The following is a 24,952-nucleotide window of genomic DNA, read 5'->3' as shown; positions in this document are numbered from 1 at the left end:
ACTACACTGTACATCATAAAAAGGTCTCCAGATTGGACCATCTCTGTCATATTTATAATCATTCACACACTCAGTTTTGAAGTATTGTAAGAAATATCGTACAAAAAAATGCTTCAAGCAAGTCCAAAATGTTTAATCATAAACCTGTTCTTGTTTCAAGTCTGCATGTTGAGCTCATAATAACTTACTCTGCCTTTTGATTATACAAAGATTAAACAATATAAAATATTGTAAATATTGTATATTTATTGTAATTGATCCCAATGTATGGCTGTTTGCAACTCTGTCATATTCAAATAAAGCTGACACGTTGCTTACTAACGTACTTTTTTTATTATAATGCTTTATTGAACCTTTTGCTATAACAAAACAATGTTACAACAGAAACTTAACAAAGAAACACTTAGATTAATGAAAAGAGAGAAAAAAAATGTCCATGGCTCGAAACAGACAAGACAAAAATAAAGAATAACAATAAAACAGATCAAAAACAAATACACGAGAGGGTGTTACACAAATAATATAAATAAATAAAAAATTACAAATTAAATAGGTTGAAAAGCTTATAATCAGTGCAAATTTTACAAGTCCTTTGTGCTTTCATATTGGAAGAAAACATAATTGTTTTTAAATACAGTTTTATCTCTTGTAGAAAAACTATAAAGATAGGTTTGCTATTAGAAAATTTACATTTATGTATATAAAATTTACACAGAGAAAGAAATAGGTTGATTATAAAACAAGCATTTTGGTCACCTTCAAAAAATCAAAAAATAACAGTTTTGGGGTTCATAACAAAGCCCTTCAAAATAGTATTTGAAATAAACAAACCAACATGTTTCCAAAGTAGTTGAGTACAGTTGCACGACCAAAACAAGTGAAGAAGAGATTCAGTGTCATTCTTGCTTACTAACATACAGTTGGTTCTTGAGTTCAATAATGACGCAGTTGTGTACAACAATGACGTCATTGGTGAAAGTAACGGAAATTACGTAACAGCGGCGTTTCCGGTGCGCCATTTTAAGCTGCCTCGCGCAAGTTCCTCTGGGAAGATGGCGGGCAAAAATGATTCAGTTTTTGCGTGACGCTAAATATGAGTTTGCGCCGATAACTGTGAAACGTTAAAGCGCCGCCAGTTGCGAAAGAAGCTTGGCGAGGAGATTAAGCGCCGTGCTGAAAGGGGATCATGTCGGCCGAGGTCCTCAGGTGACTTAACGTTAAGCGTGTTTACGTACACTTCTCCACATAAAATGAATGACCTAAAAGCATGTCGTTGAATACATTTAAGCCCTGTCATTTCTTGTTATAGAAACGAATGTTTGCTTGTGTTTTTACTTTTTCGTAGCAAATCTAGCAAGACAAACCAAACAAAGAATGAGATCACGATTTAGGAAGACAGTCGTGTTACTTATGTTTAAATCCAGAGGTGCTCCTCTCAAACAGGAATCATGAGTGGTTGTGTGTAGTTCGGGTATATATGTTAAGTGTATGTTGAGTGCGATTGCATGCATAGTAATGGATGACATTAGGATGCGGCTGCCATGGAGACGAGCTGTGCCTTGTCTCCTCAGACCCGGGCCGGTGGCTGGCTCCGGCAGTAAACTCGGGGAGCTAATCGGGAAACTCCATGAGTACTTGGAAAGCGCAACAGAAGGCAAGAATGAACCTACTTTACCAGGACATTGGAATGGTAAGCATGGCCTGCAATACGAGTGATTCTTTGTGTAAACCGGGCCGAACCTTTCCTACAATTTGATATTTTCGTCTCATTGTCAGGAACTGTGGCCAAAGAGTATCTGGAGATGAAAGCCAAAGGCCATGCTGCTGAGGAGGTAGAGATGGTCTTTCCACATTACATACATTTATCATTTTGAATTAATTCAGTAATTCCCCTGTAACTCATGTCAGGAGATGAGGGGTAGGATCATACTTAGTACACGATGTCCAGAGCTGTTCTTGTATGTAATGTTGTTTGTTTTACAGGCCCACTGCTCCTCGACAGCAGGACTGTTATCCTCGGGTCGTTCAAGAAGGTTTGACCCAAACAGTGCATGAGATGCTTAAGATTCCATTTTGTGCTGGGTGAAGACTTTGAAGTATTTCAATTTCTGCTCCCACAGGAAACCGACTGTTGTCATTAAACACAGTGGGATGAATGAGTCTGATACTTCTTCTGAGAGTGGAGCAGAGGATGTGATATCTGTTCACTCCAATGACCCCGACACCAACTTCCTGCCCAAAGGTTCTGCCCCTCCCTATTATTGTGCATATATCTGATATCTGAGTTATCAATAACATCAGTTTTACAGTATATGTACTTTATAATATTTTGCATTGAGGATTATTGCTTTGTTGAGAAACTGGATTTTGAAAGGCAGGCCCAGTTGGTACCCACAAACTGGATTTTATGTGGTAATTTCAAATGATGTAGATTAGAACATAAGGGTTGAGGATGCTAAAATGTTATTGATAGCTGCATATTGAAATTATACAAAATCTAGAATGAACTGACATGTACAAATTTGGTCTGGTGAGAAATGTACATAGATCTGTTAGCGTGTATCCTAGGTTGACATTAACTCAAGTTTTGATTCATTTGACCCAGGAACGGTGTTTGTGGTGCCGGAGCCTGTAGGAAATGAAGGCCGCGATGATTTTCGTGGCCCGGAATTTCGCAGCAGAAGAGTTCAAAAGCAGCAAAAAGATGCTGACAGACGGAAAGGTGAGAAAATAATGTTTAATAAAAAACACATTTATTTCACTTTATTTTCAATAAGCTTTCTGTCTTAGAACACTTTCTAGGAAATAAATCTAATAATCTAACCTCAAGTACAGTGAGAGAGTTCCCAACCACCCAGTCTCAAAAGACCTCCCTTATAAAACACATGCCACAAAGAATTCTTTTACTCCGAATCTTTCATCAGCTTACCTTGAATTTAATATAAACACTACATGGAAGCTAAGCTACACGTGAAAATTTAAATAGTTCCTTTGTTCGTTCAAAACCTAGTTCCATTGTTTGTTCTGTTTGCAGCAGAATATTACAAGATTGGCAGTGTCTCTCCATTTGCTGTTGTATAACTACAAGATGCCACCTGTGATGCTTTAATTAGCTTTGTGCGTGTCAGGGTATGTGATGCAAACTGTATTAACCTGTGTTTGTGTCAGGATACGAGAATGAGAGGGTCGACTGCACTGCGTGTGGTCAGCAGGTGAATCCTTACCAGCGTGACTCGGCCTATAGGCACCCTATGCTAAACGTGCTGATCTGCAAGGTACGTATATAAAAGTGATTTGTGTAATTATTTGACTACACAGTGTCTGTGGTGCTACAGTGTTTTAGAAGAATCTGCTTGCTTGCTTTTTAGAGTTGTTTTAAGTATTATATGAGTGACGACATCAGCAAGGATTCGGAGGGGATGGATGAGCAATGCAGGTACACGAGTGCAGAGTTTTTCAGAGCAAATGTGTTTGATTGGTGTTTGTGCTATCTTATGTAGGGTTGGTTTTATGCCACGTGTTAAGCCTATTGTTCATATAGATGTTTTTGAAAGTCTATATAGGGTGTGATTTGTCCTTTATTCAGGTGGTGTGCAGAAGGAGGCAGTCTGATTGGCTGCGATTACTGCAGCAATGCCTTCTGTAAGAAATGTGTGCTGCGTAACCTGGGGAGGAAAGAGCTGTCCTGCATCCTAGAAGAAGAAAGGAAATGGTACTGTTATGTGTGCAGTCCCGAGCCATTGGTGGAACTGGTGTTGGCCTGCGACTCAGTTCTGGACAACTTAGAACAGGCTTATAAACCAAGCTCAGTTCGAGGAAAAGCAAAGGGTGATCGCGGAGCGCCTTTTATGATGAAGCCCGGTGGAGGCCCGGTGCCCTCTGCAGGCCTGTACCAACGAATGCAACGGTTTGTAGACGTAACTTCATCTCTGAACCACTCTTTCAAGGCAATTGTTCCAAGTGGAGCAGGGGAGGAAGAAAGGAGAATTGGGCAGTTGAGCGTGTTTCGTGCTGTCTTGGATGATCTACAAGTAGCCAACATTGCATTACAGGTACAGAGTAAAAAAGATGCGCATTACATTTTACTAACCACATTTCCCTCAAATTCTTTTGACTGGATAAGGAGGTCAAAATAACAGAAAAGATGCTCTGTGTATTATTAGACATCAATTGCTGCTAGTTCATATTCACGTTTCAGCAATACAACAGTACATTTACATTTAGTCATTTAGCAGACGCTTTTATCCAAAGCGACTTACACAGAGTTCGGGGAGCAATAAGTAATATTAGTAAATGTATTTAAGTAAAGTTTAAATTACTTTGTCACTCCTGAGGTTTGATTTTAATGAATTTCAGCAAACACTGGACTGGAATGGCCACAGTACAACTAGAAAAATGTTGTCTGTATATACGATATCACATAATATATAATCGTTCTTTGCAAAACCTGTATTAAAACAGAGATACGATTTGAAATTTTGAAGTTTGAAAAGGAGAATGATTCTTAAAATGTCTTAATCTGTAATTGTAGGAAGCCCTGGACCATGAGCTGACCGGTGCCAAACATCGCAGCTGTGTTGCTATAGAAACTAATAAGCCAAAAGGAAAGGCAAAGCGGAGAAAGTCAATGCCGTCACAGAACTCAGCTCTCACTAAAGAGCTGGTGGTCAAACTCACCCCTGTACCAGTCTGCCCAGGAGCTATTAGCTCCACCTCTCTTTCCATCCCTCCATCACCTGAAAGACAGAAGACAGAGAGCAGCATAACAGATGGAGAACTGGAGAAATGTGGGGCAGAGGTGGAGGACAATAGGGTGGAGATCGAGGTAACGATTGAGGAAGAAGAGGTGGAGACTTACTGTGGTAATGATGCTGAAGAAGGTGACAATGAAGGTGACAGTGAAGGAGACAAGACAGACACAAAAAGTTTGTCATTAGCAGAGGACAATAAACGTTCCCCACGTGTGAAAACCACGCCACGCCGTCGGCGCACCACTGCAAGCCCATCAGCTGAGCATGCTGGTCTATCTGAAGATGATTCTGATTCAGATGAGGTGCCTGAAGTGCTTCTTCAGACCGCTGCTGCTATGGGTAACAGTGAGGAGGAGGGTCCGATGGGTAGCAGTGGGGACGGGGATGAGGTAAACCAACAAGTCAGGAAGCAGCGGCTTTTTGGGCTGGTGAAAACCACGCCTCCGGACAGAAGCTCTCGTAAGCGAAACCTCAAAGATAGATCATCTTCATCATCGTCGTCTTCATCCTCTTCTGCATCTTCGAGGAGGGGCTCTCAGGACCAGGGGTCAGCGGCCAGAATGACCAGGGGAAGAGCTCGCAAAGTCCCCAGGATGATAGAACAAGGTGGGAGTTCCTCAAGTGAAGTTGGTGGACAGGAATTGGAGAGCGGGCAAAGCAGTGACTCGGATGATCAGAGGATCAAACCGCTGACAGAGGGCGTCCCGTTGCAAGGCTCTGGAAATTTTCAGCAGTCTTCCGGTGAGATCCTCTGGCACAATTTATGTATTTTTATTATGATTTCTTAAAGGATAAAATCAAGTCCAGTCCTACTTTTACTGAAATATGCTGTTTCTTGTCATTACACAAGAAATTGGTTTACTAATTACTATTTTTGCTCTCTAGGTGATGAGATGGACATCCAGCCGACTCCTTCATTGTCTGTGGACGATGATGATTTAGAAAATAGGTACGATTCTGTCTGCATCAGGGCCACACACACATTGTCCCAACACAGGTCTTCTCCAGCGGACTCCACTGGCCTGCCAAATCCCACTGCAAGAGTTTTGACCCGACCCTCATTAAAAAGCATGTTGCGTACATCAAAATGTACCACCGCCAGACAGGGCTTGTAACACAATAAGTGTCAACATCACTACAAACACATCAGCCGTTTTCAGAAAACTTGCAAATGGATGTCAGTGAATCACCTCCGATCAGTTTTACTCCTTCGACATAGACCATTGCATCATACCCGAAAGCTTAACTGTCTCTGTTCTGTGTTTTAAGAGTGTAGAAGGAGTCTGCAACTGTGTTCGGATCTGTTGGATCCTGTGTTCAGTAAGACAGCCAACTTCTTGTGTGTGTTTGTGTTTTAGGGATCAGCTTCCTGATTCTCACGATGTAATGTTTTCGGTCAGTCAGAACAAAGGCTGTGTGGTTTGCTAACGGTAGGTGTTACAGTAGTTTCACATAACATAACATCGTTTTTGGCAGTGAAATGTCATTGTTGGTGGAACACAATGTTGCAGACAGAATTTGAAAGCAGTTGTTTGAACTTGTTCAGCAGAGAGAAGCATGTATTTTCCAAATGAAAAGCTAAACATTTTTGCATTTGTTTAGAAAGGGAGCGTTTCTGAACTTTCCATTTGACATCCTCTAAAATGTGTCTTTGGCAGTATTGGCAGAAAGGCGAGAAGCAAAGATTGTAATCTGATATGATGGATGTTCATATCACATGTTTTTGAAATTGTGCTTAAGAGCAAAAGCTTGGGTTGTGCCATGGCCTAGTGGTTAGTGTATTATGTCTTGAAACGGTGTTGTGCCCTTGATTTAGTCTGGTTCATTTCCGAGTCCCAATTTATTTCCTTCTCCACTCTTTACTGTCCCTATAAATAAAAGTGAACTGGGCAAATAAACCCAAATCTGCTTACAAGACCCATATTTCCTCCCATTTTAAAACTCATGTGTTCATACAGTTGCAAGCAGCAGGTGGCAGTGATGATTTGTTATTCCCAACATGCAGACTAAGCGTTCCAAACTGAAGTTTGTAGTCAGTGGTTTAAACCCGTGTTTTTTGGAGGTTTCGCTTAAGAGTATAGTTTTCAATCTTATTTCAGGCATCTGTTTTGTTTTGTGTTTGATATACATGGCTGTTGAAGAGAGGCACTCAACTCTTATTTATTCTTTCTCTCTTTCTGTTTCTTTCCTGTGTTTTGTCTCTGTTCTACAGCTTAACAGGGTTCCCACGCATCCTGGAAAACCTGGAAAACATAGAATTTTGCAATACGTTTTTCCAGTAGTTGAAAACACGTCGAAAATTACAGTGATGGAAAAAATGTAATGTTACATACTATGAACTATATCTCTGTGTTGGTAACAAGGCTTTCGTCTTTAATTAAAAAAAACAATGAAGAACAAACATGACAAAGCTGGAATTGAAATTGGGGTCAGTTAAGTTCCGATGAAGTCTCGTTAACTTTGGACAGTCATTGTTTTATGTAAATATACTTTACAATTTGTCCTGCTTTGTATTGTTATGGTCACAACACGGTGTTTGCTCTCACGCCATCTTCACGCACGGTTGAGCTCTACCTAGTCAACTTCAAAAATGAGTGATCGGAATCTTCCAGGTAAAAATGCTGCTAGCCTTCATCATAAAAGTTGTGGTAACTAAAGATAAACAAAACATTCGTGTAACAAATTATTTATTGCAACTAATGTTGGCTAGATGTTGATTTGTGTGTTCTGAGAATCTCGAAGAACGTGAACATCTAGCACACATTAGCTGTGCGTTTATAACCATGCCAATAACCAAAATACCTCAATGGGTAAATCACCTGTAATTTACTTGAACCTGTTAAAAGCAACTGAAAGCAGGCTCTCGATGAGTTGTTTTTATATTAATAATGTGGGCCACATAAAATCTCTTGGCAGAAAAAGTGGGAACCCTGCCTAACCTGAAGTAACATGCTTGCGTAAATATGTTAACCCTCTGCTGTTTTCTCACCTTTCTGTCAAACTGCTTTTTCCTATTTATTTTAGTTTTTATGTTCTCATGTACGGTGAAACTTTGTAAATGGACAAACAATCACAAAAGTATTTTATGTGTCAAGTATTACATGGCAATTTCCTTTATTTGATAGTATTTATTATTTTGTTATTTTTTTAAAATATGCAAAAGAACACTTCCCTTTACTGTTGTTTTCAAAAGACTGAAGCATGCATTATTTGGATATGCGAACAAAAGGTAATGTACAAAACTCTAAAAATTGTATACGATTGTAGTTGTAATAAAATCTTTACCCCAAAAAGTCGCCTCAGTGCATTTGTATTTTTGTGTTGTGCTTATCAGAGGTGCTCACTCAGTTTAAAGAGATGGTTAACCGAATAGCGAAAATTATGACATTATTTACTCATCCTCTTGTGTTTTCAATCCTGTATTACTTTCTTCTGCAGAACACAAAAGATGTCATTCGAAGAATGTTGCCATGGTGGTACCCATTGACTTAGTTTTGTGTCCATACAAACTCTTCTTTTGTGCTTTGCAGAAGAAAGTCATACAGGTTTGAATGGAGAGAGGGTGAGCAAATGACAGAATTCAGATTTTGGGGTGAACTACCCCTTTAAACTGAACTCTACAGTGTTTGCCTTAAATTCCTTGTTTCTTTTTCTTAATATATGCCTTTCATATATTAAGATTTACCTTTCTAAAAGTGAATACATTCATTAAGCAAATTTATTGGGTTATTTCAGACCAATGGAGTGCACTGTGGAATGATCTGAAGACATAAAATACTGAACAAGTTTAGAAATATCCAAATCCAAAATAATGTTACGAGTTAAATATAAGTGTAAATTTGAGAATATATTATTAGTATATCTGAATTAGTCTCATCTTACATTTTGACTTTTTTCTTGTTGTTTTTTGTCTTGCTCTCTCTCTCGCTCTCTCTCTCACTCTGTTTTTACTATCCTGCCTCTTTCCATCAATTATTCTATAAAGAATTGCAAAAAAGATCCTGCTGGCTCAAATCAGAGCTAATCTCTCCTCATCTTCTGAGCTGGACAGCAACTCCGATGAACAGTCTGAGAGCGAGAAAGGAGAGCAAAAGAGTAAGAGAGGGACGCCTGAGACCACGGCTGATGAAGGTGAGCGAATGTCATCACGGAAACCTTGGCGAACAAAACCCTAAAGATTTTAAGAAGCACCCCTTAATTCTGTGTTGCTGAGTAAACTAAAAAAGGTTTTTATGAAGTATACGTATAGTCATTTGTACTGTTATGTAGTGATAGTTGCTTTAAATGAAACTTTTTTTTTCACATGAGCATGAGTAACATCAAACAGTGCTTAATAGATCTTCATGGATTAATCATAATATATACTCTATTATTTTTGCAGAATACAATTGCTCCGATTCCAGTGCTTCACAGTCAGGGTCGAGGCATCGACACAAACTGCTACGACATGGTCTGAACTTATCCGAGGCAGAAGCACAAGGACATAAGCATGGGGAGAAGAACAACAATAAAGGAGAAAGACAAAATGAAGACCTATTGGATGTTATTGGCAAGTGAAATGTTATTTTTGTATTTAACCTTTTTTTATATTTAATTCCTGTGGACAGACCTTTGGATTTATGTATATAAAGAGTAATTTACAGGTGAATTGAATGACATGAGGTTGAACAAATGAACTATTTATTTGTGCATATGAATGAGATATGTACGTGGAAAGTTGTGTTTGTACATTTCATTGCACATTTTGTATGTACGCAATATTTATACATTAAGCCCCAGTTTGATTTTAATTTGGTTTACTTTAATCCTAGCGAGCACAGATGAATCGAGCGACTCTGCCCTAAGTGAGGAACTCAGTGAGTCAGAGAATGAGGAAACGGGGTAACGTCATCTGTTTTTACGAAGATGGGCTATGATTCCTTACCAAAAAATGTAACTCATTCACATGATAAGAATGAAATTACTTGAACTGTAGCTTTGTTTCTCTGTGAATAATTATTTTGTAGGTTACAAACCCCCACTCATAATGAGAGTCCGACAGACGGCCCTGAAGAGCCCACCACTCCTGATGTGTGTATACTATTCTCTATCAATCATGCTTTCTATGTTGGCCCTTCACTGAACAAAGTTTTTTGTGATGTTTAGAAAGATGTTTCTTTAATCACTGAGGAATGTTTGAGGGCCACCCCTCATGGCAGGAGGCAGATCAGGCGACTTCTGGAGGTGGATCAGCTGGCAAAGGAGACCCAGCGCGCTCTGAAGGAAGAAGAGGAGCGCAGAAGAAGGTTAGCAGAGAGAGAAAAACAAAGGCTGGAAAATGAGAGAAGAGAACAAGAAGAAGCAGACTCTGAGGTAAAACACTGTCTGGAACTATTCTGTTTTGTAAATGTTACATTGTATCTACTAAATGAAATTTACTTGACCAGAGTAAATTGAATTGAATTGTTTTGTTTTGCTGTTGTTTTTTATCACCCTGCTTTAGGTCATCCTTGTATCTGAGAAACCAGCTCATAGCTTTACCCCACTGGTCCTAGAGCAAGATCATTTAACACACAAGCCTTTGGTGGAGGTTCAAATGCACTTCCTGAGAAAACTCAAACCACATCAGCGAGAGGGTGAGAGAGAGGTCTATACTTTTAGGTGTTGAAGTTAAAGTGATGGTTCACCTAAAAAGGACATTTATTTTATCATTTACACACCCCAATGTCATTCCAAGCCTGTACGACTAAAACATTCGTAACCAAACAACCGACTTCCGTTGTATGGACTCCCCAAACATGTCTCAAAATATCTTTTATGTTCTTTGTGTGGCTTTAGGTGTGCGTTTTTTGTGGGACTCGTGTTGTGAGTCTGTTCAAACTGTGAAGTCATCTCCGGGTTCTGGCTGTATCCTTGCGCACTGCATGGGACTGGGCAAGACCTTACAGGTACAGGGCATGCAGTTTTATTTTTTCCTGAATACTTGTTAAGTGTTCAAAGACAGTCTGACTGTGTATGTGTGTGTGCGTTTCAGGTTATTGTGTTCCTTCACACAGTGTTGTTTTGTAAACGGTTGCCTCTGAGGAGGGCTTTGGTAGTGTGTCCTCTCAACACGGTGCTGAACTGGAGGAGCGAGTTTGACAAATGGCAGAGGGGCTTGAGACCCCACACTTTGAGGGTTAGAAGAGTTTGACATTTCTTCTGAATTTTTGTGGTGATCTGGATGAAGTTTTCTTTATCATGAATATTAGATACATAATAACTAACCATGCCAAAACCTTTCCACCAAAAAACTTTGTGGTCACTCGTTAATATGAATGTAAAGTTAACTGAAAGTAAATGAACCAATTAATTTGTAAAATAAAAATTTTTTTGAACAGAAAAAAACTTAATGTCTTGCCCCATATACTAACAGTATATTTAACTTGTATTATTGTTCATGACATTTTCTCCCTCACACACAGGTAACAGAGCTGGCCACAGTAAAGTCTTTGGCTGTCCGTCTGGAGCTGTTGAACAACTGGTTTCAGAAAGGTGGCGTGATGATCATTGGTTACGAAGCTTTCCGGAATCTCACATACAATAATTTGAAAAACAGCAAATATAGAGATGCCATCCACTCTTTGCTGCTGAACCCTGGTAAATTCATCTGAATAATCCACCTTCAAATACTGTGAACAGAAATAACACGATAAATTGAAGCTTTTGATTTGTTTGTCAGGTCCTGATATGGTGGTGTGTGATGAAGGTCATATCCTTAGGAATGCGGAATCCAGCATCTCAAAAGCCATGCGTGCTATCCGTACGCGTAGACGAATCATATTAACTGGCACACCGCTTCAGAACAACCTGACTGAATGTAAATCACTCTTTGACCTCACTTATTTTTTATAACCAAAAAGTAATCCGTGTGAAGATTTAAGTAAATGGTGGCAGATGACTGGTGGTGTCGTTATTTTCACTCTTAGGTAATTGAAGTTATGTCTCATGTTCTAGATCACTGTATGGTAAACTTCATTAAAGAGAACCTGCTGGGTTCTCTAAGTGAATTCCGGAACCGTTTCATTAATCCAATTCAGAATGGCCAGTGTGCAGACTCCACCCCTGCTGATGTCAGAGTCATGAAGAACCGGTCACATGTCCTCCATGAGCTGCTGTCAGGATTTATACAGGTCAGAAAAAAAGAAGTATAAAGAATGCTCAGGAGAGTGAGAGCTTGCGTTTAATATTCTGCGTGTGTGTTTCAGAGGCGAGACTATTTTATTTTAAAGTCCTGTCTGCCGCCCAAGTGTGAGTATGTGCTGTCCGTCAGGATGACACCTTTGCAGTGTCAGTTATACGCACACTATCTGCAGAAATACACAGGTCAGAATCTCACATACAGTACACTCAGCACATTTTTGGATTAAAACCACACATACACTGACTTTCTAACCTGTGTGTAGGCAAAGGAGAAGGTGTGAGCCGTTTGTTTCAGGACCTTCATATTCTGAGTTTGATATGGACCCATCCCTGGTGTCTTAAACTTGCTCATCTGAACAAGAATAAGGTACTTTTGCACTTTTATTGGTTAGATAAAAACCCATCATCTAGTCACTTTATTTCTGAACTTGATGCTGATAGTATATGTCCGTGATGCAGGGGAAAGAGGAAGAGTCTTCTACAGATTTCACGGCTCTGGGTGCCAATGTAGGGAAACATTCTGGAGAATCGAATGGTTCTCAAAGGTACTGTGTGTTTAGTATCATATTAGTGTTCACCATTCTCTATATGCTGTACTTATGCATGCTTATTTACTAAACCTTTCAGTAATGTGTCAGTTGGTTTTATTATGATAACATTGTGTGATTTTAAATAATAAAGCTAAACGAAATTTCAGGGAGAAGTATTGTATATAATATTTAAAGTTGTAATGTGGACTTGGTTTCATGCAATTTTTTTAAGTCATGTTTCCACTTTATCTGTCCTTCAGTAAAGTGGCAAAGACTACAGATGCAGAGGGGGAGGCAATAAATAAGGATGAAAGAGAGAGAGATTCAGTCAGTCGGCCGGATGTCACTAAAACATCCACAATGGAACTTCCAGGTGAGAAATGTTGTACATGACCACAGTGTCTTCAGCTCTCTCTGTTACTTTCTCTGTGTTACAATTTTAGGGTGCCTTATTCGTATAATCATTTTTTCCAAAGCATTTGCAAACAAGCTGCATGCAGAAGAAAAAAACGGAACAAATATATCCTATGCCAGAGGTTTTCAAAGTGGGGTCCGGGGGTCTGCACTCCGTAGTATTAAAAATATGTGTTGTTTTATTAGAACACTTAAATCGCCTTTTTTGAAAGAAACCGTTTTGAAAGCACATAGGTATTAAAATAATTCAAACAATTTGTTTTTATTTATCACTATGAGACATGGCCGAATTGTTTTGGTTGGGAAAAAAGATAAACATTAAATGTACAGCTTCTTGTACAGCTGCTTTGTAACAATGAAAATTTTAAAAAGTGCTATATAAATAAAGTTGACTTGACAGGAGAATTGTCTCACCTTTTCTATTGTTCAGGGTTGAGTGCTGTAAACGGGCCGTGTGCCGAATGGTATCTGCCATTTCTAAAAGAATCGGATGCAAAAATCCTTGAGCATTCTGGGAAATTACAGTTGCTACTGGAGATTTTACACTGGGCAGAGGAACTGGAGGACAAAGTGTAAGGATTTTACACTTAGTGAAACTTAAATTGAGAAATATTGATAGCACTTGTTGTAGACTTAGCTAAAAAAATAACAGATTCATGAAGCTAAGAACTGCACTGACTTCAATGCTGCTTTGTTTTAGGCTAGTTTTTAGTCAATCTCTAATCTCACTGGATCTCATTGAGAATTTCCTGCAATATGCCAATGAGACCAACGGGAAAGAAGGGTGCCCATACAAAGGTACACATGCAGTGATTTATATACAGTATATAGTTGTAGATATGCTGTTTGTTTATTTGACACAAATATGATATAATATTGATGTTCGTGTTTATATTGACAGGAAAGAAATCATGGGTGAAAAATAAAGATTATTATCGTTTGGATGGGGCAACCAGCGCCAGTGCTCGCAAGAGATGGGCTCAAGAGTTCAACAACCGGAAAAACCCAAGGTAGGAAAGGAAAATTTGTAGGTAAGCACTGTAAGTGCACTGTATGTGTAGTTTGCTCTCGCCTTGACTCTGCTGGTTTCTCTGTGTCAGAGGGAGATTGTTTCTGATCTCCACTCGTGCTGGATCTCTGGGGATCAATTTGGTGGCTGCAAACAGGGTTGTGATGTTTGATGCTTGCTGGAATCCGTCATATGATATCCAGAGCATCTTCAGAGTCTTTCGCTTTGGACAGAACAAACCTGTATCGGTTTACCGTTTTCTGGCCCAGGTATACATGCAATTACTTGTTTTCTTAAATAAGGATAATTCAAACTTTTTTAAGTTTAACCATGCACAGATAACATTACAAGTTTTGTATTTTGTATGAACTATTTTGTGTTTTATTTAATCATATTTAATTATTAGTATTGAATTCTTTAAAGGCGCAGCTCTTTTATTTACAGCGGCCACTAGTGTTTTATTATAGATTTGCAACGATTCTCTCAGTCCAAACACTACGGTGGCCACCACAGAACAAAAAGATGTTTGTCAGCTGCAACAGTGTGTCTTCTCATGTTGACGCAGGGAAGAGATCATGCGGGCATTAGAAAGACTGTAGAAAGAACGGTGTCTTATACATAACATAAAATAAAAGGAATTTTGTATGACATATCACTTATTGCTTCCTGGATTCTTTGTAAGTTGCTTTGGATAAAGGCATCTGCTAAATGGCTAAATGTAAAAATGTAATGTACATGTGGATTTGAAGTATAAAAAAAGGGATAAAAGTCAGGGAGGAGCTAGGACCTGGATTAATATTATAAGGACTTCCAGCAGAGATGCGTTAGGACCCGCGGTATTAAGGCTTTTAGCAGACATACTCATAGATATTGTGATTATATCTATGGGGGACATTGTTTATCTGGAACTGCTTTAATATTGTACCAAAGAAATCGTTTTGTATATTTTATTGCAATTCTGTCAATAGATCCTCCTAAAAACCCTGTATTGTTCCTTTAATTATTTTTAGAAGTATAATATGCACAAAGCTCACAATTACAATCTTTTGTTCAAGAATGATCTATTGTGTTGTAGAATTGACAACGTAGAATCTTAACATAGAATCAAGAAATCTCTTAGTGGGAGATTCTTAAATGTCCAGTGTGTAATTTTTTAAGGATCTATTGACAGAAATGCAATATAGTATACATAACTATGTGTTCAGAGGTGTATAAAGACCTTACATAATGAAGCGTTATGTTTTTATCACCTTAAAATGAGTTAATTTTATCTACATACACTGTGGGTCCCCTTACATGTAAATCACCATGTTTTTTCTAAAGCAGCCCTAAACAGACAACTGCTCTACAGAAAGTGCTTTGTAAATATGTCATCTACTTTGGTAAAGGATCGAAAACGTGAAAACATCTTGGATCTGTGGCATCCACCGTAGTGCTTTGAAAGGGAGGGGTGGAGTGAGCCGTTAGTTGCACTTCACAACCTCACCGCTAGATGCCACTAAATTTCATACACTGGACCTTTAAAGCTTTTAAAGCACAAAAAAACATCAAAACACTATTTAAATTGATGCAAATTACCAACCAGTAGGATTAAAGAGAAATAAAATATTACAAAACATTAATCTTAAAATTTCACAATAAATCATTACACCCCTAGTATTATAAGATATTTTACTATTACAGACACTACATTTTTTTATACATTTTCATCTTTTTTGTATTATTTTTGTATGGATTATTATGTTAGACTGACAAAATAATAACAATCTGAGATAATCTGATTAATGTTTTTTCCATATGTAGGGTACCATGGAACAGAAAATTTATGAACGGCAGGTGGCTAAGCAGTCTTTGTCCTCCCGTGTTCTGGACCACCAGCAGATTCAGAGACACTTCACACACAGCGAGCTGAATGAGCTCTACCGCTTTCAGCCAGACCTGCAACCCAGCAAACACACACAAGCACCTTTGGTAAACATGCATACATGAACTTTGTGTGTCCACTGTAGGAACGATACACGTGTGTTTATTATCTTTCCATCCATCAGGATGAGGTGTTGGCCCTGCTTCTGCAGAGTTGTGGGCATCTCGTAGTGAGTTATCATCAGCATGACTCATTGTTGGACCACCGGGAGGAAGAGGAGCTCAGTGAGGAAGAGCGCAGAGTAGCCTGGGATGAATACCGTGCAGAGAAAAGGGTATACACTCACTACAATTGATGGTTGCAAAAAAATATGAAACTAAAGTCTAAAACCAGTTATATCAGCACCTTTTACAATCATGAACTGGCTTTATTGCAGAGGCTATAACAAATAATAATGCATCGTGATTCATTTATACATATGACATTTGTAAAAACAAAATCATGCAAGACAACACAGAGGGGGCGGAAAGCTGGTAACACTTCTGCACGTGTCAGATTTGTGCACATGCCCACATTTTATTTGTCTACTTCAGGCATCTGTAGAGATCTCCAATGTACCTCCACTAACGCAGCTCAGCAAGAACACCAACCAGGAGTTTAAGGTAAAATTTCTGATATTCACAGATTTTGTATTTGTGCATGTTTCCATGCGAATAAATGTCCACCTCTTTAAATATTAAACGGGAAGTATAATAATGTGGACTGTCTCTTTTTCCTCTATTCAGCAAATGCATTATCTTCAGAACATGCTGGCTGTTCGAAACTTTACCAGTACAACAACACTTCCAGTCAAACAAGGCGGTACTCCACCCTTCGCTGCTCGACGTCCTCGTGACCTTGCCACCTTCCGACCGGAGCAACCCGGAGCAGTTTACCCAGGGTTAAAAACAAATGCGAGACCTGATTCCTCACTATCCCAAAACTGAAAAAGACATTGTAAGGATAGTTTGTGTTGGCCTTAAGGAAAAATGCTAAATTGTGTTTGAAGAAATGTGTGTAGTGTCAAATGACTGAAAGAAGATCGTCTGTCCTGCCTTACGGTCACAAGTTTTCAGCAATTTAAACGAGGATGTGTTAGAATTCTTCTGACTCAGAACTACCTCAGAACTTATAATAGCGGGTTAAACTCTTCAAGACAAAACCTCAATGTTTCTATAAAAAGGGCAACTGAACTGTCTACAGAAACACTATTGTCAAACGCATTGTCGATTTTTGAAAGCAATAAAGCAAAGCAATAAAAATGTTTGTACTTTGTCCTGTGGGGGCGCTGTTGTGGTTGAATGGTTTGGGTTCACTGGTCCAGTCACAGATGCCCCAGTGCACAGTTGTTCTGTCGGGCGCATCGTGATGCTGCGGTCCTCGTGTCTCCGGCGCTGCGCGCGGCTTCTCTGCTGTATCCCGCTTACGATCGTTACTATTGTCGTGATGTGGTCATATTACGCCTATGTCGTGCATTTCTGTTGGTGTGAGTAATATTTTTGCTAAATCTTTGACATTAAAACTAATATGAATTATTTGTAGAGAAGTTTTATTGCTGCTCGTACTTTTATATTGTATTTACGTAGGCCTACTTTTATATTGTATACGATTTTGTAAAAGCCGTCGAACAGGTTTACAAATAAAACGATCAATTATTCATATAATCTATATATCACATCTGTACGCAGCCGATTTATAACAAATGTGAAATGCTCAGATTTCTTTGACTGTTGCATTAGGACTTTTGTATGTTAGAGAAAATACCAAGATTGTGTCCACTATAAAACCCACATGAAAGAAATACGCTAGAAAACTTTAGTGTTTTACACTGTTGTAACTTGAATTGGTAAATATAAAATAGTAAAGTTTATTATAATGCAAATGATAACGGTAGTGTTGTAATTACTATAATGTACTACACAATCTACCGTGTGCTACAGGAAACATAGAAATGAATCAGTAGATATATAAACCATGTTGACTTTTGTTTATATTCATGTGCAGTTTTGCTCACCTGTTCGACGCAAAGAGGTACGGCAAATCTTAAACATTCGACACAGTTTGTGTTTTTATATTTATTTGACCTTAAATAACACATTTGGTTAGTGTTGGCAATGGATTAAATACATTCCTTCTCGTGCATTCTCAGTGGCTTTTTTGTTCCTGTTCCACGTGTGCTTTGGGATGTTCTCGTGGTCTTTTTGGAAAACCGTTTCGACTCCACCGTCCTTTCCCTCAGCGGAGGTACCGTGGCATCACAACGTTCATTTTGTATATACGTAATTTCATTCTTCTTTCAGACCCTTATGCTAAAAACATACTTTTGTAGCTATTCTGAAAGTTCAGTGTGATTGAAAGTCTGGCTGATGAAAATCTTGAACAAAACGCTGCTCCAATATGTCCATAAAAATGATGATTCATGATTAAAAGAAAAGCCTGTATTTTTTTGTAATATTACACAAATATCTTTAGTTAAACTTATATGTGTGAATACATTTTTAGCTAAACTTTGTCATCTTCAGTTTTTCTTTTTGAAGAAGGGTTGTCCATCAAATATTATTATGACATAATGTCGCTTTGGATAAAAGCATCTGCTAAATGACTAAATGTAAATATGTTAACCTTTTGGTAGGGATATAATACAAATGTAATGCAGTGTTTTTAATGGTACTTTGGTATTGTTCCGTATTTTAGATGCTTGGCTATTTTGTAACATAGTATCATGCCATTCTTTAATGTACCATTTAAATTGCATGATTAAGTTTAGCAGAGATCCTCTTGCTTTGTACTGGCCTTCACCCCCCACTGAAAGAAATAGAGAACTTGAAATGAACTGGTGCTCCTTTGAAGGTCCACCTGCAAGTTATTCAAATCAGGCATGTCATATGTGACACTTGAGCGTAAAGGAGCACACAGCACAGACTTCTCATTTGCTAATTGTATATGTATGTGTGTGTGTGTGTGCGCGTGCGTGCGTGTGTGTCTGTGCTCAGTTTCAGCTTGCTTCTTCAGACTCACAGCTTTATGAGCAGGAACATGGAGATTTGGATAAGAGTCACATTCTTCTGAAAATCTCCCAGAAGCTTCCAATTTACACCCGTACAGCAACTGGAGGTCAGGAGTCCCACCGCTGTGCTGTGACTATAATTTACAAAGTATAAATAACATAGAATGACACAGAATGTCAATTTTATATAACCGTGTGTAAGAACAGATCTTTTTTAGGGTGAATGTCCAAAATAAATGCTTTTGGTTATAATTATAAGATATTCTACATTGAACCAGACAAGAGAAAACCAAATGTAACAACAGTTTTTCAAAGAGGAATTCCATTCGCCTAAATGTCGTAGCGCATTTGTTATTTATTTGGTTGCTTGTGTGTGTGTGTGTGTTCATCTCAGCTATCAGGTTCTGTCATGACTGCCAATTGATAAAACCAGATCGCTGCCATCACTGTTCAGTCTGCCAAACGTAAGAATCGTCTTGTTTCTTTCTCTTTCTTTACTTCTCTGAGTGTGTGTATCAGTGCATCTCCCACCCATCTACTCGCTCTTTCCTTAATGAAAGGGAGACGCAGAAATGCGATCTGGGTGTGTGTGATAATTACAGGATGTCATTGAAGTACTCTGGTGACATTTATTTGAGTGGACTGAGTGAATCTTCTCAAATGAGTTGCCGTCTCTGTCAATATCACATTCCCTGCCTTTGATTAAAGTCAAAGTGTGTGTGTTGGGGAGAGAGAGAGTGAGTAACAACTGTTTTTTGGGAGATTTTAAGTGTGTCTGATTACACCGGAGATTTTATTATTATTTAATGAGAATAGTTACTGTGGCCTGTGTATCACACTGTTTCACTCCTGCGGTCTGTGTCCCCTCTCTCTCCTTGTAGGTGTGTACTAAAGATGGACCATCATTGCCCCTGGTTTGTAAACGGACTGCATTACAACCCATTTCCTGTTGTTTAACTATGTGTTGTTACATTTTAAAAAGTGACACCTGTACTCTTGTTCTGTGCGTTTTGTATGAGCACGTCCAGGTTAAATAACTGTATCGGATTCTCCAACTATAAGTTCTTCATGCTGTTTCTCCTCTACTCACTGCTGTACTGCCTTCTCGTTGTCACCACCGTTACCCCGACCTTCATCAGATTGTGGCTGGTGGGTGATCTTTTTGCAATGCATATTTTAAACAGGACTGATGTTGACCTTAAGTCGTGGGACTCTCTGCCAAGCATTGATTTAAATTGAGGCCCTAATATTGACTTATATATTAAATATATTAATTATTAGAAATATTCATGAGCAGAACTGTGTATTCAGTTTTCTAGTGCGAACAACTTCAAGGTCATAGCTCAGATTTCTAGAGAATAAAAGAAGGCTTCTGTCCAATGTGGTAACAAAATGTGATATGTGAAGCGTCTTCTGGTATTAAAATGAAATTATGTTGATCAGAACTTAGTGAACTAATTCCAAAACATCCGCTTACTGGGTGGAAAGACTGGGAATTGGAAAATGTAGATGTAAAAATTAACATTGACCACGATTACTAAAAGTGCTATTAAAGTATTGTTCTTTTCTATGTCGTACCCTTTCATAACTTTAACTAATGAATTAAACAACCGTATTATAGAATATATTCGATTTATTATTTTGCACAATATTTGTGATTTACACTGAATTCTGATTTTACTCTGTTAATATTCTCTCTTTCAGGGCCAGCTGTTTGATAGTTGTGATCAACTGCATGTTTTGTTCCTGGTGTTGGTGTCCGCCATGTTTGCAGTCACCGTTTGTTTTCTGCTTATCTTCCACATCTGGCTGCTTACTCGCAACAAAACTACACTTGGTGAAACTTTCATATCATACATTAATGTATTTACATTATTTATAGAGAGATGAATAACACTTGTCTGTCTGTCTCTCTCTTTCAGAGTGGTTGTCAGTCCCTTTTTTTGCGGATGGACCAGGCAGTGAGGCGTTCGATGTGGGTGCCCGAGCAAATTTCCTACAGGTGTTTGGAAAGAAAAAGACACTCTGGCCATTTCCAGTATTTAGCAGGTCACTTCCATGTTCCTGACATTTTGCATGTCGCTGTTGTCCTTTTGAAACCTGGTATCTACATATTTTGCAATTTAAATTTTTTTGTCACCTTTAATGTTTGTGACTGAGTTTTACAAATATTTAACCAATAAAAAGTGCTTGCCAACTTTGAAAACACAGTAATCATAAAAAAAAGTACAGTGTTTTTTCTATTTCCTGAAAAACAGCAAATTTGGACATCTGAGGTTTTTGGAAAGACAGTGATGATATTAAACATGGGCTGTGATTATTTGATTTGTTTTTTAGAAACCATAAACAGCGTACACTTGCATAAAAATGATTATTTATAATAATAATATTATCATTTGTGGTAATAAATCTAAATATATTAGTGTATTTGATTATATGCTTTTTTAAATTGTTTTTTAGCCATATTGTCAAAATAGTTCCTGTGAGATCAGGTTGGTAAAATAACTCCACAGTCTTTAGTGATGTATGGCTGCATGTAAAACTATCCATTTTCAAAATTGTCCAGGCATAATAATTGTTTTATTTGTTGTAACTTAACACAATCATCATTTATTCTCCCATTTCTTCATTACAGTAAAGGGGATGGACACTCATTCTCCTTGAAATGGCAGATGTCATCTCACAATACTTCAGCGATGAATGGGCATCATGATATGAAAGGAGTCATGGGTAAGAAATATATTTGCTGAAATCAATCAACACCCAGTTTTGTGTATTGTTTTTTCAATCAGAGCAGTCTGAAGAGAATTCTCTAATTATGTGTCAGTGCAGGGTTGTTGGGTAAGAATGAATTCATCTCAGTTCTCACGCTGTCTCTGAAGGTGATCTCCTCGCTGCTTCTGTCATTAACTTAAGTGTGCTTTCGAAAAGTGTAGGATTACGAACACATGTGCTCTTACATTCCCCTGCTGCGAAAACCCACTGAGCACACGAGACCAGAGTATTAAAATACCTCTTAATATAGAAACGTTTTAAAAATCAATTGACCATATGTACTTAATTTTGAAAAACTAGCAAAAATTAGTAGTTTTGGGTTAATGAGATTTGTATTGTAGGTTTACACTGCCTCCTAAAGGCAAAGCCAGGACTGTACAACCTGATTATCAAATTCTGATTTGAGTCATTCTTCTCTGTTCTGACTTCAGTCTCACCTGAGAGTGTCTCGGTTACCATTGCAGCAGATGACTAACGGGAATGGAATAAGGTACGAGAAGTGCTTTAACACTGCCGCTATTGAATTGTCCTTGAAATGAGAGAGATACACACTGACAGGCATTTATTTGTTGGATTTCTAGGTTGAGAAAAATTGACATTGCCACCATAAGTCTCTGGGCTGTTATAGAGATCTCAATCACAGGTTAAGCTTTCAAGAACAGCAGGTGGCCCTAAGGGAGACATGGGTGAGGGTGAACATGCTCAGTTTTCACCTGGAACACTTCCTGTGAGAGGGATCAGGTCTCAGAAACCTCTTTTACTGATCAAGGTGTGAGAGAGCTTTATCAGGTGTCTCTTCTGGGTGATAATGTTTTAAAAAATATTATTTTGTGCTGAAAAGATTGGTTGTTTTTTCGTTGTGGTAGTGAATTTTTGGTTTACATAACACACTCGATAAGCATCAGCTTTGTACAGATATTTTGTTTAAGAAAATAAACAGACGTCGATTAATGCAAAATATTTTTATTTGTATTTTCTTGTTTGCATCATTGTAGAATGTCCAGGAACAGTCTAGAACAAAATCAGTTTTTCCTGGTAGGGTCATGGATAAGCATATGTACGAATGATTTGACATTTATCGATACACAATAAATACAGAGAGACCGCTTTACAGAAACAACAATAAACACACACAAGCGGTTTCAGCTGAAGTCAAGTAAAGGTGTCACTGAAGTCAAAAAAAGTGTAACTTGTTAAGTCAGTCTGTGCCAAAATACCTCTGGCCAAAGTGCGTCGGTGCAACGGCATGAACCTCAGTTGTCAGTATAGTGATGTCGGGAAATTCCTGAATAATGGACCGTGCACCTGGAAACAAACAGACATTCAGATGGCAACTTGACCAAAGAAGATTCAAGACATATTCATAAGGGGAATAGCTGTGTCTTACCATGTGGAGTGGAGAAGAGACTTAGTAGTATGATGTGTTTGGCTTGCAAGCCATGTTCATTCAGTACTCGTATAGCTTCTATGACAGTGTTTCCTGTACCTGAACACGCAGACAGTTATTACATGTTTTCTCTAATGACACCACACATGAAATTTCGTCTGGTATGGAGTTCTACTCACTGAGGATGGGATACATAAGCAGAACCTTTCTACGGCTGATGTCGGGAGGAAACTTTGCATAGTAAACTTTGGCCTTTTGCGTCTCTTCATCGCTTTGAATCAAGATTTTGCCAATACGGATGGATCGGCAGCAGTCCCTCAGGCCCTGCTCCATGGCCTCACCTGGACACACAATACATATTTACAACTTGACGTACACGCATGGTACACACACATTAAATGGGGCACTCCTGTGTTACAGAAAGACGTACCGCTCCTCATGATGCTAACCCCACAGTTTCCCTTTTCAAACTTCACACCGTCATATTTGTGTCCTGCATAAAAGTGTAAAAATAATATATATTAAAAATAAAATTATCCTGTGTTTTAACACTATATATGCTAGAAATAAGCAGTGAGCTTGGAAATAAATCACTATAGTAACAGTCTCACCTGTTGGCGTGGTTACGGTGCATTCACTGTATGGAAGTTGATTTAGACCTTCCTCTACCACTAACCTTATCTGAGAGTAAAATAAACAGATATTCACAATGACACATAGCAAACCAGACATGACAGCTCTACTTTTAGCTACCCAGAATTCATAGTTTATCATTCAATAACATGTTAAAATCAAACATAGCCAATTAAACAACTTATCCCGCCACAATGTAACACTCTGTTTATAGCAAAATGACGTACATAGATGACGTGCTTTGTAAGGTACCTCGAGCAAGCGATTTTTATGTTACTCTCTACACATTTAAAGACAAAGACGACAGTCATGCCGCACTATTTGCGCATATCCTTACCAATCTATCAGCACAAAACACAAAATCACCTCTACTGGTAGTTCTGGGAGAAAGAGAAAAGAGGAAAATCAGAATTTATCCGTTTTACATAACAGTCTGGCAAGACACTGATCATAGATATCTGCAGTCTTGTTTCCGTACAGACGCAGTGTTATGTCTGTACAGTACATGATATGTTACGTGTGGCCTGTACAGATACCATTCTGGTCGGGTTTAAACACTGAATGGACACTCACTTGTCCCTAATGATAGTCTGAAGCTCTCGTATTTGGTCATTTAATGGCAAGAGTTTCAACTGAGGTCCTATCTGTCGCTGGATGTCGCTCAGGGTTTGGTATTGACACGGCTCTATGTCATCCTGACAGGAATCGGCAGCGCTACTGCTGCGGGCAAAGCGGACGTGCTTCGCGGCGTGCTCGGGGCTCTCTGTGTTGTTTAGCTGCTGGTTATGGCACGGCATCTTCTCGATAAGATCCGTTTCCATATGAATAACACCACAAACAAAGAAATCAGTACACGAAACCGACTGGTCCACTGATAGCTGTTCTACAAGCAATTTCCCCGCGTGACTACCTCGCCATGTCTGCAGCACTAGGCATCCACGCACACTCTGGAAACAACAAACTTGCGTCACATCCCCTGGTTTCGTGGTTGGGTAGAAATTATCTCAATCAAAATGTCACTGCCGTAAAGGGGCGGGACACTGCGGACCTTATTCAAGTGACAGGCAAGGGGCGCTGCGAATGTTTCTATTAAGCAATGGTTACAACGTAAAATGTGTTTCTTTATGCACCTACAAAACTCGAAATTATTTGTTATACAATTCATGTAAACATAAAACGAGTTATGTTTTTTTGTGTGGGTGTTTAAAGTAACTTACCATGTAAATCGTATTTTAACCAGTAAAGTTTACTACGAATATTGTGATGAATAAGATTTTTTCTTATTTTAGCAAGTTTTTGGAAGAACATTGTACCAAGTTATTTAAACAGCTCTCCGTGAGGGATGTAACAATATACTTAATGTTTTAGACGCAAAAGGAACA

General features: G+C 38.6%; 3 protein-coding genes across 5 annotated transcripts; 2 read left to right on the top strand and 1 right to left on the bottom strand.

Annotated features, from left to right (window-relative positions):
* The first annotated feature begins 962 nt into the window (after nucleotides 1–962).
* atrxl (ATRX chromatin remodeler, like) lies at nucleotides 963–17,311 on the top strand. Of its 2 annotated transcripts, XM_079451234.1 has the most exons (34): nucleotides 963–1,206; nucleotides 1,572–1,690; nucleotides 1,777–1,832; nucleotides 1,984–2,033; nucleotides 2,121–2,242; nucleotides 2,606–2,722; nucleotides 3,169–3,275; nucleotides 3,369–3,436; nucleotides 3,587–4,052; nucleotides 4,532–5,492; nucleotides 5,637–5,700; nucleotides 8,737–8,882; nucleotides 9,133–9,300; nucleotides 9,563–9,632; nucleotides 9,758–9,821; nucleotides 9,897–10,103; nucleotides 10,234–10,366; nucleotides 10,569–10,678; nucleotides 10,765–10,908; nucleotides 11,195–11,369; nucleotides 11,452–11,589; nucleotides 11,727–11,902; nucleotides 11,978–12,095; nucleotides 12,176–12,279; nucleotides 12,372–12,457; nucleotides 12,703–12,815; nucleotides 13,287–13,428; nucleotides 13,557–13,654; nucleotides 13,758–13,866; nucleotides 13,957–14,134; nucleotides 15,669–15,836; nucleotides 15,914–16,063; nucleotides 16,323–16,391; nucleotides 16,515–17,311. In XM_079451234.1, the coding sequence occupies exons 1-34, from the start codon at nucleotides 1,187–1,189 to the stop codon at nucleotides 16,713–16,715; spliced, it is 5,217 nt and encodes a 1,738-aa protein (XP_079307360.1). In that variant the 5' UTR covers nucleotides 963–1,186; the 3' UTR covers nucleotides 16,716–17,311. The 2 variants fall into 2 exon arrangements, with proteins under 2 accessions (XP_079307360.1, XP_079307359.1); XM_079451233.1 differs by lacking the exon at nucleotides 963–1,206 and having other exon boundaries at nucleotides 1,396–1,690.
* zdhhc15a (zDHHC palmitoyltransferase 15a) lies at nucleotides 17,117–22,504 on the top strand. The gene is made up of 12 exons (XM_079451235.1): nucleotides 17,117–17,254; nucleotides 17,773–17,799; nucleotides 17,918–18,012; nucleotides 18,762–18,882; nucleotides 19,170–19,239; nucleotides 19,657–19,689; nucleotides 19,804–19,924; nucleotides 20,480–20,612; nucleotides 20,698–20,824; nucleotides 21,411–21,505; nucleotides 21,982–22,040; nucleotides 22,132–22,504. Exons 1-11 carry the CDS (start codon nucleotides 17,137–17,139, stop codon nucleotides 22,023–22,025), a joined length of 984 nt encoding a protein of 327 aa, XP_079307361.1. The 5' UTR covers nucleotides 17,117–17,136; the 3' UTR covers nucleotides 22,026–22,040; nucleotides 22,132–22,504.
* On the bottom strand, nucleotides 22,500–24,596 carry uprt (uracil phosphoribosyltransferase (FUR1) homolog). 2 transcript variants are annotated; one of them, XM_079451237.1, is made up of 8 exons: nucleotides 24,481–24,594; nucleotides 24,144–24,367; nucleotides 23,908–23,950; nucleotides 23,549–23,618; nucleotides 23,368–23,430; nucleotides 23,117–23,278; nucleotides 22,938–23,036; nucleotides 22,500–22,855 (listed from the first exon to the last, which is right to left on the bottom strand). In XM_079451237.1, the coding sequence occupies exons 2-8, from the start codon at nucleotides 24,365–24,367 to the stop codon at nucleotides 22,749–22,751; spliced, it is 768 nt and encodes a 255-aa protein (XP_079307363.1). In that variant the 5' UTR covers nucleotides 24,481–24,594; the 3' UTR covers nucleotides 22,500–22,748. The 2 variants fall into 2 exon arrangements, with proteins under 2 accessions (XP_079307363.1, XP_079307362.1); XM_079451236.1 differs by having other exon boundaries at nucleotides 24,144–24,596.
* Nucleotides 24,597–24,952: the final 356 nt, after the last annotated feature.

The sequence above is a fragment of the Barbatula barbatula genome, assembly GCF_947034865.1.
Source record: "Barbatula barbatula genome assembly, chromosome: 2".
Lineage (NCBI taxonomy): Eukaryota > Metazoa > Chordata > Actinopteri > Cypriniformes > Nemacheilidae > Barbatula > Barbatula barbatula.
Note: the sequence above shows the minus strand (reverse complement) of the source record. Positions and strands in the feature narration are given on the sequence as shown.